Raw genomic sequence first — 14,760 nt, forward strand, 5'->3', positions numbered from 1 at the left:
CGAGGTTGCAGGTGCGGGAGAGGAAGAAGGTAGGAGAATGGGGAGGGACCGAGGACACCGCCTCCCCCGTGGAGGACACAGCTGGTGGCCTGGGACTGAGGTGGAGCTGAGTGGGGCGGGAATGTCGTTGAGGGGCAGATGGGGTGTAGGCTTGGGCTGGGTGCTTGGGACGGCCCAGGACCTCCCTTTCTGCCGAGGGGACTGACCACAGGGCTGTAGCCTGCACGGACCACCCCTCTCCTCGGTTGGTAGGACTTGGGCAGTTGAGGCCCCAGGTCCTGCCCCGACTGAGGAAGGCAGTCCCAGCCAGCTACCCTCGCCACTCCAGGCTGGCTGCAGCCTCAGCAGGGCCAGACAAGGACGGGGTCTCCCCAGCAGAGATCTTCAGCAGGCTGGGAAGCGCTGGGGCTGAGGCAGGGACAGGGAAGGTGGAGGTGATAAGCAGATCCGGACAGCAACATGCCCCAGCCCTCGTTCCCTGGGCAGGGATCCCGCCTATGTCTGCACGTGGCTCAGCTGGATGTCGCCCCCTACTTCCACGTTGTTGATAGCACGCAGGTTCTTCAGGCGGTGGTAGTATTCACACAGGTGCCTACCATCCACAGTCACCCTGAGGCAGTGGCTTTCACACGTGATACACACCTGGACAGAGAACACGTATTTGCACTCGGCTTGGAAAGTCCTCAACCCTAAATGCAGGCTTGTGTCTCCCTCCCTCCTTCCTGCCTTCCTCAAACAATAACCAAGCAGGCCCCACACCTGCCTTCTAGCCACTCTGAGGGATTCGTTCTTCACTAAAAGCCGTGTGCTCTCCTGCCTGTACTTTTGCATATTCTGTTCCCACTGCCCAGGATGCCCTTCCTCCTCTGCTCCCCACTCTGCACACCTTGCCCACAGGGATAACTGTGCTCACCCTACTGGATTCTCCCCCCTACCTCCAGGAAGGCGAGCCTTCCCTGCCTTCCCCACCTCCTCACGCCCTCCTAGTCGAGTCAGGTGCCCCTTCAGGCCATGGCCCCAACCCCATCCTCATTCTCCAGCTGGACCCTGAGCCTCCAGGGGCAGGAATGCTGGCTTCTGCCATCCACGTCCCTAGTACCCGGCACACAGGAGCGCTCCGCGCCTGCACTCCTGCAGGGCAGCCTCCTAACTTGTCTTTTTCACCCCAAACATTCTCCAGGAGGCTGTCAGAGCACGTCTGTGAAAATGTCATCACCCCATCGCAATAGCTGACCCTCGCACACTTACTGCACACCAGACACTGTCCTCAGCATGTCACAAACACGATTTCACTTCATTCTTACATCTCTATGAGATGATGTTATTATTTGCCCATTTGTAGATGAGGAAACTGAGGCACAGAGCAGTGGTCAGTTGCCTCAAGTCACACAGCTATCTATATATCACAGTATATGGCACTCTGGCTTGACACACACCAACACACTGTATTAAAATCCAAACTCCTTTCCATGGCCCTCAAGGCCCTATATCAGTCATTTTCCACCCTGGATGAAGCGTATCAGGGTGTATTTAAAAATATGGAGGCCCAGGCTCACCCCCTCGTTGGCCTGGGGCGGGCACAGGCATCGACTTTTCTTCCTTAATTTCCCCAGGGGGATTTGACTGCGTAGTCAAGGCTGAGAACATCTGATCTCTGTGAGCCGGGCCTCAGCTGTGCCACCCACCCCTCTCTGTCCCACTCTCTCCGAGGAAGCCCCTGGCGCCCAGTTCCAGGACAGGCCATGCCCATGGCTCTCTGCCTTTGCAAAAACAGCTGCTCCCTCCGCTGCCCGCCTGAATGCACCCCGCAGATCTCTGGGAGGCGGGCTCCTTCTACCATGGAGGTCTCAGCTGCCCGGTGGCCTCCTCGGAGAGCTGTCCCCGTCTAAGGCAGTGCGGCCCCTGCCCCCGGGCTCACTTTGTCCTCTTATTCTGTGTTGCCTTCTGCAGAGAACCTGCTGTCATCTGCAAGGACCTGTCCAAGCATCTGTGTCCTTGTTCCTCTCCCACCTGAACTGTCAACTCCCTGGGCGCTGGACCCCATCTGTCCGTTTCATGGCTGGCCCCCAGCTCCTGGGGCACTTCCTACACAAAGTGGGCCCTGATAGAACAGCTGAGAAATGATTGTTGATGAATGAGTGGGTGAGTGAGTGAGTGAGTGGATGAGGAATGACCCTCATTCTTGGGTTCCATCTGGCGCTGATCGGCTGTGTGACCTCAGGCGAGTAACCTGCATTGTGAGTCTGTTTCCTCACCTGTAAACAGCAGAGCCCCCACCTGCCATATGTGGGACAGAAACAGTAAAATCATAAGAATGGATTGAACACTTTCTCTTCTTCTGGGCCCAGGCCTCACCCAGAGTCATCAGCTCCCATCTCGTTCCAGGGGCCCCCAGCGCCCCCGCCCCCTGCTCCGTTGGCCCCATGGGAGCCCCTCTGAGCGCAGCTTACTGAGAAGCTCTGGCCCCGGGTGAAGGGCATTTTTCCTGACAGGCTTCGCTCCTCAGGCCCCCAAGAACCGTTGACCTGCGTGTTGCGGACCACGGCATTCTCTTTGAAACGGGTGTTCAGGTGGAAGGCGATGTCATTCCCAGAGTGCAGGTTGATGTAGAACCTGGGGGTGGGCAGCTCACGTGGACCTCCTCTGCCCACTGAGCTCTGGGTCCCTGGCCCTCCCCAGCCTGCCCAGAGCCAGGAGGATGGCCAGAATGACCTTGGGCCGTCTCTCCTCCCCGAGAGCCCTGGCTTACCTCTGAGCACTGGGCAGGACGGTGCCCGACACGGTGATGCTCTTGGAGGGGTACAGCCCACCCGGGATGCTGGTGAAGAATGGCAGCGTCTGTCGGGAGGAGAGGGCCAGGTCAGCCCCAGCAGACAGAGCAGGCGCCACTGCAGAGGGCACTTTGTGCCAATTTCCATGAATCTGGACTGTCAAACGAGTTTGACAACCGTGCCTGTGAGTCACACGTTTCCAAGAAAGAACTCCATGGTATCTTTACTTGGTTCAGTAAATGCCACATGAAAACTTCCCAGCGTCCCTCAAATGAATGGGCTTAAACTGTCATGAAAAGACCTTTGGCCTGACACGACAGGACACTGGGCTGAGAGGGGAGGCCGCATATATGCCCATGGTGAAGGGACAGTTTTAAAGGTGAAGCTCCTGTCAATAGTCTCCTCGTTTACTCGGGTGTTTGAGGAACTTCAGCCACTGGAAGATGCCTCACTGTTGTCACTGTCCCTCGCCTCCCACCCTGCCCACTGCAAACCACATCCCCGCCCCCCTGGAGCACACTCACATAGGCTGGGTTGGGATATGCTGGAGGTGGGACTAAGGGATTCTGTTGAAAAGGGACTAGGAAATTCAGTGTGGGAGTGACACACAAACGGGCCCCACACTTTCGAGATGGGATGCTCCGCTGTGACACAGAGGTCGTGAGGCTTCAGCCCTTGGATTCTCCATCACCTTCCTTCTCATGTCAGCCTTGGTGGGACTTCCTGCCATGTTCCCAGACCCCATCGGGGTCACCTGCCCTTCCACCCACAGCAGCCCCACCGACTCTAGGCCTCCCGTCTGCTCTGCACTGGCAGGAGGAGGAACAGCAATGATATAACAGGGCTTGTCCTTGGATGCAGGGCCTTCTCCCCCCATGCTGGACCACTGTACTCCCCTCCCAGTGACAGCAGGACCAGGTAAATCCAGTCTGCTCCAGACTGTGTTGGCCTAAGAGGAGTTTCACTCCATGTCTCCTGAGCAGAGGGCCCAGCCCCAGTGTCTCCATCCCCTTGCTACACTGCTTTCTCCCTGACTCTGGCACCAGAGAATTCACCCCCTTGGTGAAGGGGGACGTGGGCGGGGCCGGGGTTGGAGGAGGGGACATGCGCATTGGCTCCTCCAGAGGGAGAGGAGGACGAGTCAGAGGTAGACCCGCCCGCTTCCCTCAGCTCCCAAGGCTCAGGGCCGCATTTCACCTGGAAGGTGAAGACTAGCATCTACTGAGCGCCTATCGCGTGCCGGGCTCGGCCTTCAGTGCCTCACGAGGGAGGTGATCCCGGCTCCTGTTTCCCTAGGGAGGCAGCCAGGCTCAGAAGGGCTAAGCAATGTGCCCAAGCTCGCCCAGGTAGCAGGGGATAAATTCAACATGGTGCCCGGTCTGTCTGGTTGTGTCCCCCGCACCCTGTCCTGCCCAGGCCGGGGCCCAAGTCGGGCTGCCCTGCAGGGCTCCCTGGAGCTCCACAGTCCTGCAGTCAGCGGAGCAGGAGGTGGGTGCCCGAGCGGGACAGTGATGGGCCCCAGGACGGCTGGCTGGAGAGACACCCCTTCCCCCCCACCCATCACTCGAGGAGCCAAATGAGGAGCCCTTCCCGTCCTCTTACTTTCCTGGGCCCTGTCCCCCCAGCAGACTGATCTTCCTGCCCTGATTGGTTTCCTCTTCTACTGGCTGTGCAAACCACATTCCACATTCACTTCCTGGGTCCCTCTTGCTCACCTGGCACTGTGCAGAGTGCTGGGGACACACAACTGAACAAGCCACAGTCCCAGCCCCCAAGGCTCATGGGCAGAGGGAAGAGTGCGTGGAGTGATGGGGACAGACAGGTAAGCACAGTTAGACTGGGACATGGTGACTGGCACAGCACAGAGAAGTACAAAGTCCATGGGGACTCGGGGGTGGGGGTGCACCCAGTGATCCTCAGGCAGGGAAGATGCTCCTGAGGAGGGACATTTAAGCACAGCACTGAAGGGCTATTAGGGGTTGGATGGGATTTCAGCACCAGGACAGCATGTGTAAAAGCCTGGTGGCCCCGGAGAGCCTCGAGTGAGCAGTGGCGGCTGCGTGAGCTTCATGGGGGAGGGCTGAGGCCGGGAGATGCACTGGGGCAAGACTGGGGAGGATGCTGCACGTCCTGCTGGGGGGTTTGGCTTTCTTTAGAAGGACTTGGGGCCTTTAGGATTTTTAAGCAGGGAGAGGATGTGAGCAGATTGGCTTATAGGAAGGTCACTGCCGCAGCGGGTGGGTGTGAGGGGAGTGGGGAACTGGACCAGGGTCCTCGTGCTGAGGGGTCAGGTGGCCTGGACCAAGGCAGTGGCTTTGGGAGGCGGAGGTTTTGGTGCACTGGAGAGAGATGAAGGGAGGGTGGGAAGAACCGAGGACGACTGTGGGGTCCCCACTCTGGGTGCCTGGTGGAGGGAGATAGAGAACCGTGGGTGGGGCCTGTAGGCCCTGGCTGGCCTGCTGGCCGGAACCAGCCTCTCAGACCCCCTGTCCTTCCTGCTAACTGCTCGACTTCCCGGACTCCTCGTGTTTAACTCTCTTGCAGTTTGTGCCCCTTGGGCTTGTGTGGGAAATGGGCAGCCTGGGAGAAGTGCATCGTGGAGAAGGCGGGCTGGACAGGGGCTGCGCGGGTGTTCTGTTAAAAGAAAAGGCACCAGGGGGCGAAGAGAAGCATGAACGAAGCCAAGGAGGAGCGGAAAGGCAGGGCCCGGGGCAAGAGGGAGAGAGCCAGGCAGACAGGGGGCGGGAGGGTGTTCAGGACCTCGTGGAGGGGCGGCAGGGACAATTAGGCTCCAGTGGGTGACAGCAGGATGGTGCTGTCTCTGTCTCTGTCTCTGTCTCTCTCTCTCTCTCTCTCTCGGCACAGCTTTCTCTCTCTCTCCCCCTCTCACTCTCTCTCCCCCACCCCTGTAGGGGAGACAGTTGGATAGGGAGGAATATGAGAGATGAGGACCTAAGAGAGAGGAGCTCATATTTGCTGAGGGCCTTTGTGTGTTGTCCCCATCTCAGGAGCGCACGAAATACCGAAAGTGGTAACAACAGCTCCAGTCCAGCCTCCTGGGGCCTGTGGGAATGTGGGCCCAACATACCCCAATCCCTCCAGTTTTCACAAAACACTAGAAATCCAGATTTTCATGTGATGTTTCCTGACATTTTTTTAAATTGTTGTAAAAAACACATAAAATATACCATCTTAACCGTTTTTGAGTTTACAGTTCAGTGGCTCTAGTGCATTAACGCCATTGTGTATACACCACCACCTTCCAGCTCGAGAATTTTCTCATCTTATAAACCTTTCCTGACCTTTTAGATGTTGGCAACACCTTCAAACATTTTAAAACACAGAGATGGTCAAGTAGACCCTGGTGTGGGCCCAGGCGGGCCATTTTACAGCCTCTGACATATATCACCTCACACAGTAACCCATGGGGTAGCAGCGACTATGCCCCTTCCACAGATGAGGAAACTGAGGCTGGGAGAGAGGAAGCCGCTTGTCTAAGATCCCACAGCCAATGAGAAGGGCAGAACTGGGAATCTGAGCTGGATTCAGTTTGATTCTCAGGCCTGGGTTCTTTCTGGAACCACACGGCCTCCTAAGCAGGGGGGAAATAGAGAGTGACACAGACGAGTGGCCTAGGAGTCTGGGAGACGGGGGCAGGTGTTCTGGACAGAGACAGCGACACCAGAAGGATGGGACACAGGAGCTAGAGGTGAGTCCCCAGAGTCACCTGGGTTTGGGCTCACCCAACAGAGCCAGGGCACAGCTAGACTGGGCCCTGTCCCCACCCCTGGGACAGGTGCCAGGTGGACCATCTGACCTGGAAGCTGATGGAGGACAGCTGCACAATGCCGGTAACAGAGAGGGTGTCCACGCGGTGGAAGGGCACACGGTGTGAGTACTGCACAAAGAGGCTCCCGTTCACTGTCACCTGCCAAGACGAGCACACATTCCAGGAGAGGGGTCCCAGGCCAGGATGGGGGCACACCTGAGCCTCTGGGACCCGGGCTTCTAGAAATTAAGACCTGCATCTGGTTTTCACACCCATCCCTGTGGGTCGGGGCACCAGCCTTCAGAGCTGTGCCAGGTACAGGAACATGCGTGGGATCCAGAGGGCATCCGCACTCATCTCTGCTTGGCTCTAGTTGTTGGCTTTTTGTTCTCACGGTTGTTCATTTATGGCAGTAGGCTTGTCTGTCTGATCATGACTCACCTGGGGTGTTATTTAAATATGCCTCACAATGTTCATAGGGAACAGAGGAGAGACGACCTCGGGTGGAATGTTGAGGGAATGGGAACATCCGCCTTCACTCAGGGAAGCGCAGACACAGATATATGCACCCCGACCAGTCTTCCCAAGCCCAGAGACACGGCTCTGCTGGCAAAAGCAATTTGCAATGCCTTGCAAAACCAAGCCATCAATAGAAATTGGATAAAGGCTGCAACAATGTTGCTGAAAAAGAAATGATCTCAGGGACCTGGATGGAAAATGGCTACAGAAGAGGAACAGAATTAACTCCAACTTTAAAGACCCAGGAGGCCAAAAAACACCATGGTGACGTATCTTGTTCTTATTTCCTGAGTGAAAGAAGCAGCAGGTGCCCCTGTGGGTGCAGGTGAAGGTGTAAGGAGACTGCAGCCATCAGTAACACCCTTACCAGGAAATGGTCCTGTTATCTGTCTAATGGCGTTGCTCAGCTAGACCTCAATGCGGGTGATTATTTTAAGGCTATCCACCATGCCTGTGAGGGCTGAAGGGACTGGCAGCGGGAGGGAGGGGATGAGAGCTCCTGCTCACCTGGAAATGTGATCTCTGCACCAGGAAGCTGAGCTCAAAAGGACTTCCTTTCTGAAAGGGTAGGTGCTTCTTCCTCTCCTCCGGCCCCCAGCGTCCGTTCTGCTTCGTGTTGCAGACCAAATACCCGCCTCTTTCAAACCGAGGGTTGAAGTGGAAGGCAATGTCATTGTCGCTGGGGCCAATCTGAAAGTTCACAGCAAACCTAGGCGAGGAAAATCAGACAGTCACCTGTAGCCTGGCTCATGCCAATGGCAGGACCAGAGGGGCCTCGCCTTTGACTGGAGTCTGTCTGAGAACTTGCAAGGGACCTGCGATCCTCAGTCTGTTGCCATCCTTTCTGTTCACCTAATTAGCACTTAGTGTCTTTTTGTGCAGTTATTGCATTTTGCCTTTACAGTGTGATTTTCTAAAAACAAGTAGAAATTGGGTAAAGAAAAATGTTGACGCTAGCAACAGGAAGCATAGGTCCTGGAAAGTAATTACAAATTTGTGTCAAAGAGAGAAGTTGGGAAACATGCCTAGAAGAGCCTTCAGCACCCAGTGGACACTCATTGGAGGCCGGCCCACGTGTACTCAATTGGGAAAGAAGAGAACAAGTTTAAAGAATGGGAATATACCTACATAGACAGGGACTAAAAGGGGAGGCGTAACCAAAAAATAAATAAAATAAAAGGGGAGGCATATAATAAATACGAGCTCTCCGGGCATGAGAACTTTCCTCAAATTACATTTGATGGCAAGTTTTAGTATTTCCCCATTAGCCAGTTGAGGGTTCCGAGGTAGATGATGGCAGTTCCGGGAAATAGAGGAAGTGATATTTTTGCACCTCTGAGTTATCAGGTGAAAAGTTCAATCGTGTAAATAATCATCTGTCTCCAGCTTGCCTGCTTCTCTCCTTTGACTTTGAGCTCCTGTCATCCGCATGTCTACAGGGAGTCTGTGTTAATGGGACCCGCACACTATTGTTAGAGGGCAGTGGTCCCATTCAGCATGGGCAGGGGCCGGGTCCCACTCATCTGGCATCTCCAGGTGCAGGCAGCTCGGACGGTGTTGGGTGAACCAACCTGAGCGGACAGGTGCCATGGTTTGCAAAGGGGCGAGGCTGCAGAGAAACCACAGTTCCAGGTACCTGGTTCCACTGGAGGCTAAGACGGCTCCCTTGACAGTGATGCAATGTCCCTCCTGGAGACCCCCTTGGATGATCCCAGAGAAGGGGACGACCTGCAGAGAGAAGACAGATTCTCCTCTGAAGCCTCCAGAAGGAAACAGCCTTCCAGACACTTTGATTTTAGATTACTGACCTCCAGAACTGTGAGAGGACAATTCGTGTGGTTTAAGCCTGGCCAGCCAAGGCTGCTGTGGAGTTTGGACCTGTGTACGTGCATGGGTGTGCGCGTGTGTGTGTGAGTGTGTGTGAGTGTGGGATCTTAGCAGGAAATAACAGCACTCACTTTTGCTCCCTATGGAGCAGGAGGATGGGTTTTTGTGCCCCACAGGCCTGGGCTCACCTGCAGCTCCCGGTGTGAGCAGCTCTGCTGTCAGGCAAGTCACTTGAGCTGTCTGCACCCCAGGTCCCTCCGTGGAGCAGGGACACAAGAGCACCAGCCTGACAGAGTTCTCGAGAGGATTAGATGAGAGCCATGTGGAAAGCCCCGGGCTAGCCAGCCTTGACGGTGGCAGGTGTTTGCATCTGGAGGAATTAATCCCTGTGCCCAGTCAGAACTTGCTCTCTGCTTCTGGCTGTGCCTAGAGCCTGAGAACTTTATCCTTCCCTTCCTATCCAGAAGTCCAGACAGCAGAACCAGGCCCTACAGGCCAGAGGGTAGGTAGCCTCCTTCTGGAGGCCCCGTGTCACCTGAGGGCACCGAGCCCTGCTGGCAGAGGGAGCCCACGTGCAGGAGGCAGTGCGAGGCTTTTCGCCAGAGGGCGCTGCTGCCCCAGAGGTTCCGAGGCCCTTCTGGTGGCCGACCTTCCTGTCTGTGTTCCTCATTATCCTCACAACAACCCAGGCCGTGATTAGTGCCACCTCTACAGATGAGGAAACTGAGGCACAGAAAGATTTGGGAACTTTCCCAAAGCCACACAGCAGGTGAGTGACAGAGTGGGGTTTGAACCCCAGCACCCATGCTTGTAACCACCACACAGGCTTCTTCTCACCATGAAGCACAGAACACCCTCGCTCCTGGCTCACCAAGTGTTTCCCGGACCAAACAGCGGGTCCTGTGCTGCCTGTGGTCGCAGCTTCCGTCCTGGCCCTCTGAGGGGGCTGGGACTGAGCAGAACAGCAGGGCCCGTGACCTTCCCGCCGCACTTTGGAGGCAGCAGCCTGGTTCTTACTGCTGGAGGTCAGGGGGTCACCAGGGGCTCCGGGCGCCTGTGGGGACTGCACCCATCTTCTTTCTCGTCCCGACTCCAAGGCCCTGTTTGAACTCCGTGCTGCCCGTAGGAGAGTTGTCCCTCTGAGTGGAACAATCTGGCCTTGGAATCCATGGACTGGAAAGTAAAAACCAGTCCCCAGAGTAATAAAGTGGCAGGGCCTGGACGGAGCCCCGGGCTCCCCCACCTGACAGAGACGGTGCCCAGGGTGACATGTTCTGTCCCGGAGGCCCTTGCCGCCTGTCTGCCTTCCCCATTATCGCTCTCTCTGTGGGCGCCCCCCTCCTCTGGGGTAAATCAAGGCACCGTCCTTCTCGGCCTCTTACCATCAGGGACATTGCCCTGTGGCCCCAGCCTCTCTGTGCCAAGTTTTCCCTGTGTGACACGGGGATGATAAGCCTCACGGGGTGAAACGAGACCACTTGCAGACAGGGCCTCCACATGTGTGGCAAAACGGTGCAAAAGGCAGCCCTTTGTGCCCCACACTGAGGGACAGCCCCTGTCCTCCCTCACTCTCGAGATGGGCCCCCTGCAGACACCCTTGACCCGACCTGCCTTGTTAACTCACCCTCAGGGAGCAGACCCTCCTCGGGAGGGCTTCCCTGCTGCGCCCAGACTCCTAACAATACTAAACACCTCCAAAGCCCCCATAGGTGCCATCATGTTCAGGCACTCTAGAAATGCTGCTTCCCTCAATCCTTACGCCAACCTTGGGAGGTGGGCCCCAGGATTAGCCCCATTTTACAGACGTGGAAACTGAGGCCCACAGAGGTAAAAGGCACTTGCCTGAGGTCATCCAGCTAGGAAGTGGCTGATCCCAGGAAGGCCAACTCCAAAGTAAGTGCCCTTGACTGCCATGCTGGGTTGTCATCCTCCCCACAAGTCCTGTGTACGGCCCTTTCATGCAACCAGAACATCCCTCTTCCAGTTATTACGCCCGCCTGTCTTCTACCACCTTCCACCAGCCCCTAGCACAAGGCCCACAGAGGGAGCTCAGTCAACCTTGTCAAATGCCCGAGTCCTGGCGCTTATCAGCCCTCCAGTCCTGAGAGGCACAGGGGAGACCAGCCTGGGACAGACGTTGTGTCAGGACTGCCCCATCTGGCACTCCAGCCCTTCTTGTGGTCTCTTTAGGATGCTGCCACCCAAGAGCTGTTTCCTCAGAGACCCAGAACTGCTTCCTCCCAGGGGCCGAGGCAGCCAGCTCAGCCTGGGCCAGCAACGCCCTCATGCCCACAGCCCGGGACTCACTGGGTCCTGGTAGGGAGGCTGGGTGCTGCTGGCCATCTCTCCACCGCCTCTGTGGCCACTGCTGCTTTTCACACCAGCTGGGCAGTTCTCTGTACTGGGGAGGACTTCACAAACACATAGACACCAACACAATTTGGCAGTCATTCAATGGGGAGGAGCCAGGAGCAAGAGGACGTGGATCTAGAGAAAAAGACAAGGTGGGGTCCCGGGAAGGAGGGGGAAGGGTGGGAACCGGAGAGAGGGAAGTGGACACTCCCCGTCCCAGTGACCCTTCCCGCCTCTCCCCTCTCAGACCGAATCATATTTGGTTCACGTAGGTTCAAAGAGCCTGACCACACTGACATGACTGAGTTTCTAGACGATACCGCCCATTGTGTGTACCTGTCTCCTGAGCATGCTCGGTCAGTGTCCAGAACACAGGGGGGCTACATGACAGGGCCTGTGTGGCTGCACATGCCCGTGCCCAGGGTGGTGGTGGTGGTGGTGGGAAGGCCTGGTTATACCCATTTTACACACAGAGAAACCGAGGCTCAGAGAGTCTAAGGGACATGCCCAAGGTCACACAGCTCACTAGCGGCAGCCTGAGCTGTATGAGGACACGTACATTCTCAAAAAAGTATTTCTCCCCTTAAAATTCTATTCATCGTGTAAAAACATTATCACGTAGAAAGAAATGTTTTTCAAGAGAGTATGTCATAAAGGACATTGTTGTCCCGGAGTGCAGTGGTGCCCTGAAGCTCCCGAGCCCCTCTGTCTCCTTCTGCTCTTCTCCTCTCTCCCTTTCTCTGGGCTTCAGAAGGGAGACAGCAGAAGTCTTGGACATAGAGAACGTTCCAGGTGACATGGGGTGGGGAGGACATAATAAATAAACTGTCCTTTCCTGGCTTTAGCACCCAGTGAAGGGACGTGATGGACTGAAGGAGACGAGCAGGATAGGTGGGGTGGGGGGAGTGGGGAGGAGGGGAGCCGTGAAGTCCAGCAGGTCCCTGCAGTGTGCCCGGGAGAGGCCCAGCGGTCAGCCGAGCACGAGCCGTTCAGCGTCCTGCAGGCACCAGTGGGTAGAAGGCGCCCAGGGCCGCACGTCTGTCTGCACCCCCTTCCTTCTTGCACCTTGCTCGATGCAGCTGCATTTGCAAAGACTGACTTCTTTGAGACGCTCCCATAGACAGGCCCCGGGCCCCCTGCCCTCCCTCCATCCCCACTATATTCCCGGATCCACCAGAGTTTGACCAGATTGAAGGGGCCGACAGCACAGTTGGAGCAGAAAGGAGGGAAAGGAAGGGAAATTCTTTGCCATCCTCTCCGACACCAGGCACACCAGGGACACCGGGGACAACGTCATTGTGATTGGGATGTGGAACAACTGGAACCCCATTCATTGACAGGTTGGAGCATAAAATAACATAACTTTGGAAACTTTTGATGGATTCTAGTCAAGTCAAGTATCTACCTCTCCTATGTCCCGGCTATTCTACTCCTAGCTATTTGCCCAAGACAGGTCAAGACCCAACATATGTTCATACCAGCTTGACTCGCCACAGCCCCAAACTGGAAACAACACAAATGTTCCCCAACAGGAGAAAAGAGAAAGAAATTGTAGTATTGATACGATGGAATAGCTGTCAGCAGTCACAAGGAGCTGTGGATACAGGAAACAACATCAATGAACCTCACGGTAGAGCAGAAGAAGCCAGAGGGCAGCGAGCACGGCTGTGGTAACAGGTCAGAAGAGTGATTTCCCTTGGAGGGGCCCGAGGGGTCTTCTGGGGCTGGAAGTGTTCTGAGCCTGATCTGGATGGCGGGCACACAGCTGTTTACATACGTAAGACTCATCCAGCAAACTAGGATTCCTGCATTTTACTCTACAGATATATCTCAGTAAAGTCCTGTCAAGAAAACCAAACTACTCCCAGAGCCCAGAGAGACACAGGGACAGCCAGAGTGCCAGCAAACAAGCGCTATGTCGTTGCCATGTACCTTGGAGGTGAGTCAGATGAGTCCAGCCCAGAAAGAGAGCCCCAGGGCCCTCTGCTCCCACCCTGCAGGGAGGGGCGACAGTCACACCCAAAGAGCAGTGGGTTTTCTGACTAATTAAGACAGTAGGGAGGCATCTTCAAGACACAGTGCCAGGGCACCGCTGACCTCGGCAGCCTGGCATCACCGTGTAGTCACCACGATCCATTCCCAGTGCCTAGCTCTGGGCTAAAGGAGGCAGGAAGCAGCACTTGGGAAAGTTTCATCTCAGAGCTCTGTTGTTCCAAGTCCCAGACACTTGTCTAAGGCTCTCTGTTCACTGCACTATAGATCGAAGGATCTGTTCAAAATGTGAGTCTGCCACCACACACTCGTTAGGATGGCCACTGTCAAAAAAACAGAAAATGACAAGTTGATGAGGATGTGGAGAAGGAGCCCTTGGGCACTGTTGGTGGGCGTGTAAAATGGTGCGGCTGCTGTGGGAAAGGTAGTGAAAGTGCCTGATGATAAGCTTTTGATTGCTGAGGCATCTGTTTTGAAAGACATCCATCTTGAATGAACATATTGCCAGCTGTATGACACTGCTACTTGTGAAACAACCAGATAAGGAGCTAAGCTGTCCCCACCCATGAAGTTCTCTCTTTTGCAAAGCCCTGGGTGACCTAGATAAGTGACTGAGTGAGTGACCCCACTATTCCCTTCCTGTACCCCAATCCCACCCAGTGACGCCACCCTTGGAACTCCAGCGTCTATGGATTTTGGTATCTGTGGGGTCCTGGAACCAATCCCCCACAGATACTGAGGGATGACTGTTTGATACAACAAATAGACAGCAAATCACTAAACAGAAGGATGATTTAAACAGTCAACCCAATTTAATTGTCATTTATGCAACAGCACTCTCAACAAGAGTAGGATATACCTTCTTCTCAAGGACACATCAAAATCAAATCAAAATCCCAGCAGATTTTTTCTAGGGGGTGGGGGAATTAACAAGCTGATTCTAAAATTTATATGAAAAGGCAGAGGATATAGATGAGTCAAAACAATCTTAAAAAAGAGAAACAAAGATCATTTACACTATCTTGATTTCATGACTTACTCTAATGCAAGCCCAATCAGGATAGTAAGGTATTGTTATAAAGATGGACAATTAGGTCAGACAGAATAGAAGTCCTGAAGTAGACCCCAACTTATTTGGTCAATTGATTTTCAGCAAAGACACCAAAGCAATTCAATGTGGAAAGGAAATCCTTTTTAACAGTTGGTGCTAGACAAACTAGCTGTACATACGGAAAAATGTGAACCTTGAGCCATACCTCACACTATACTCAAAAAAGAATTCAGAAATGGATTATAGACATAAACATAAAATCTAAAACTGTAAAGCTTTTAGAAAAGAAATATAGGAGGTTGTCTACAACCTTAGGATAGGCAAAGGCTTCCTGGACAGCACCAAAAAACTCACAACCATAAAAGAAGAAAAATGATAAAATAGATTTCATCAAATTAAAAACTTCTGTTCATTAACCTCCTAAAATCGCCACAACTATAAAGACTGACAACACTGAATGTTAGCAAGGGTATGGAGCA

General features: G+C 54.5%; 1 protein-coding gene across 1 annotated transcript; it reads right to left on the reverse strand.

Moving 5' to 3' along the window:
* Positions 1-276: 276 nt before the first annotated feature.
* On the reverse strand, positions 277-11,229 carry LOC131416814 (galectin-9B-like). The gene is made up of 10 exons (XM_058559478.1): positions 11,194-11,229; positions 8,696-8,787; positions 7,567-7,768; positions 6,589-6,699; positions 5,314-5,405; positions 4,174-4,238; positions 3,296-3,351; positions 2,750-2,838; positions 2,451-2,613; positions 277-642 (listed from the first exon to the last, which is right to left on the reverse strand). The coding sequence occupies exons 1-10, from the start codon at positions 11,227-11,229 to the stop codon at positions 496-498; spliced, it is 1,053 nt and encodes a 350-aa protein (XP_058415461.1). The 3' UTR covers positions 277-495.
* Between the last annotated feature and the right edge of the window lie 3,531 nt (positions 11,230-14,760).

Source organism: Diceros bicornis, chromosome 18, assembly GCF_020826845.1.
Source record: "Diceros bicornis minor isolate mBicDic1 chromosome 18, mDicBic1.mat.cur, whole genome shotgun sequence".
Taxonomy (NCBI): Eukaryota; Metazoa; Chordata; class Mammalia; order Perissodactyla; family Rhinocerotidae; genus Diceros; species Diceros bicornis.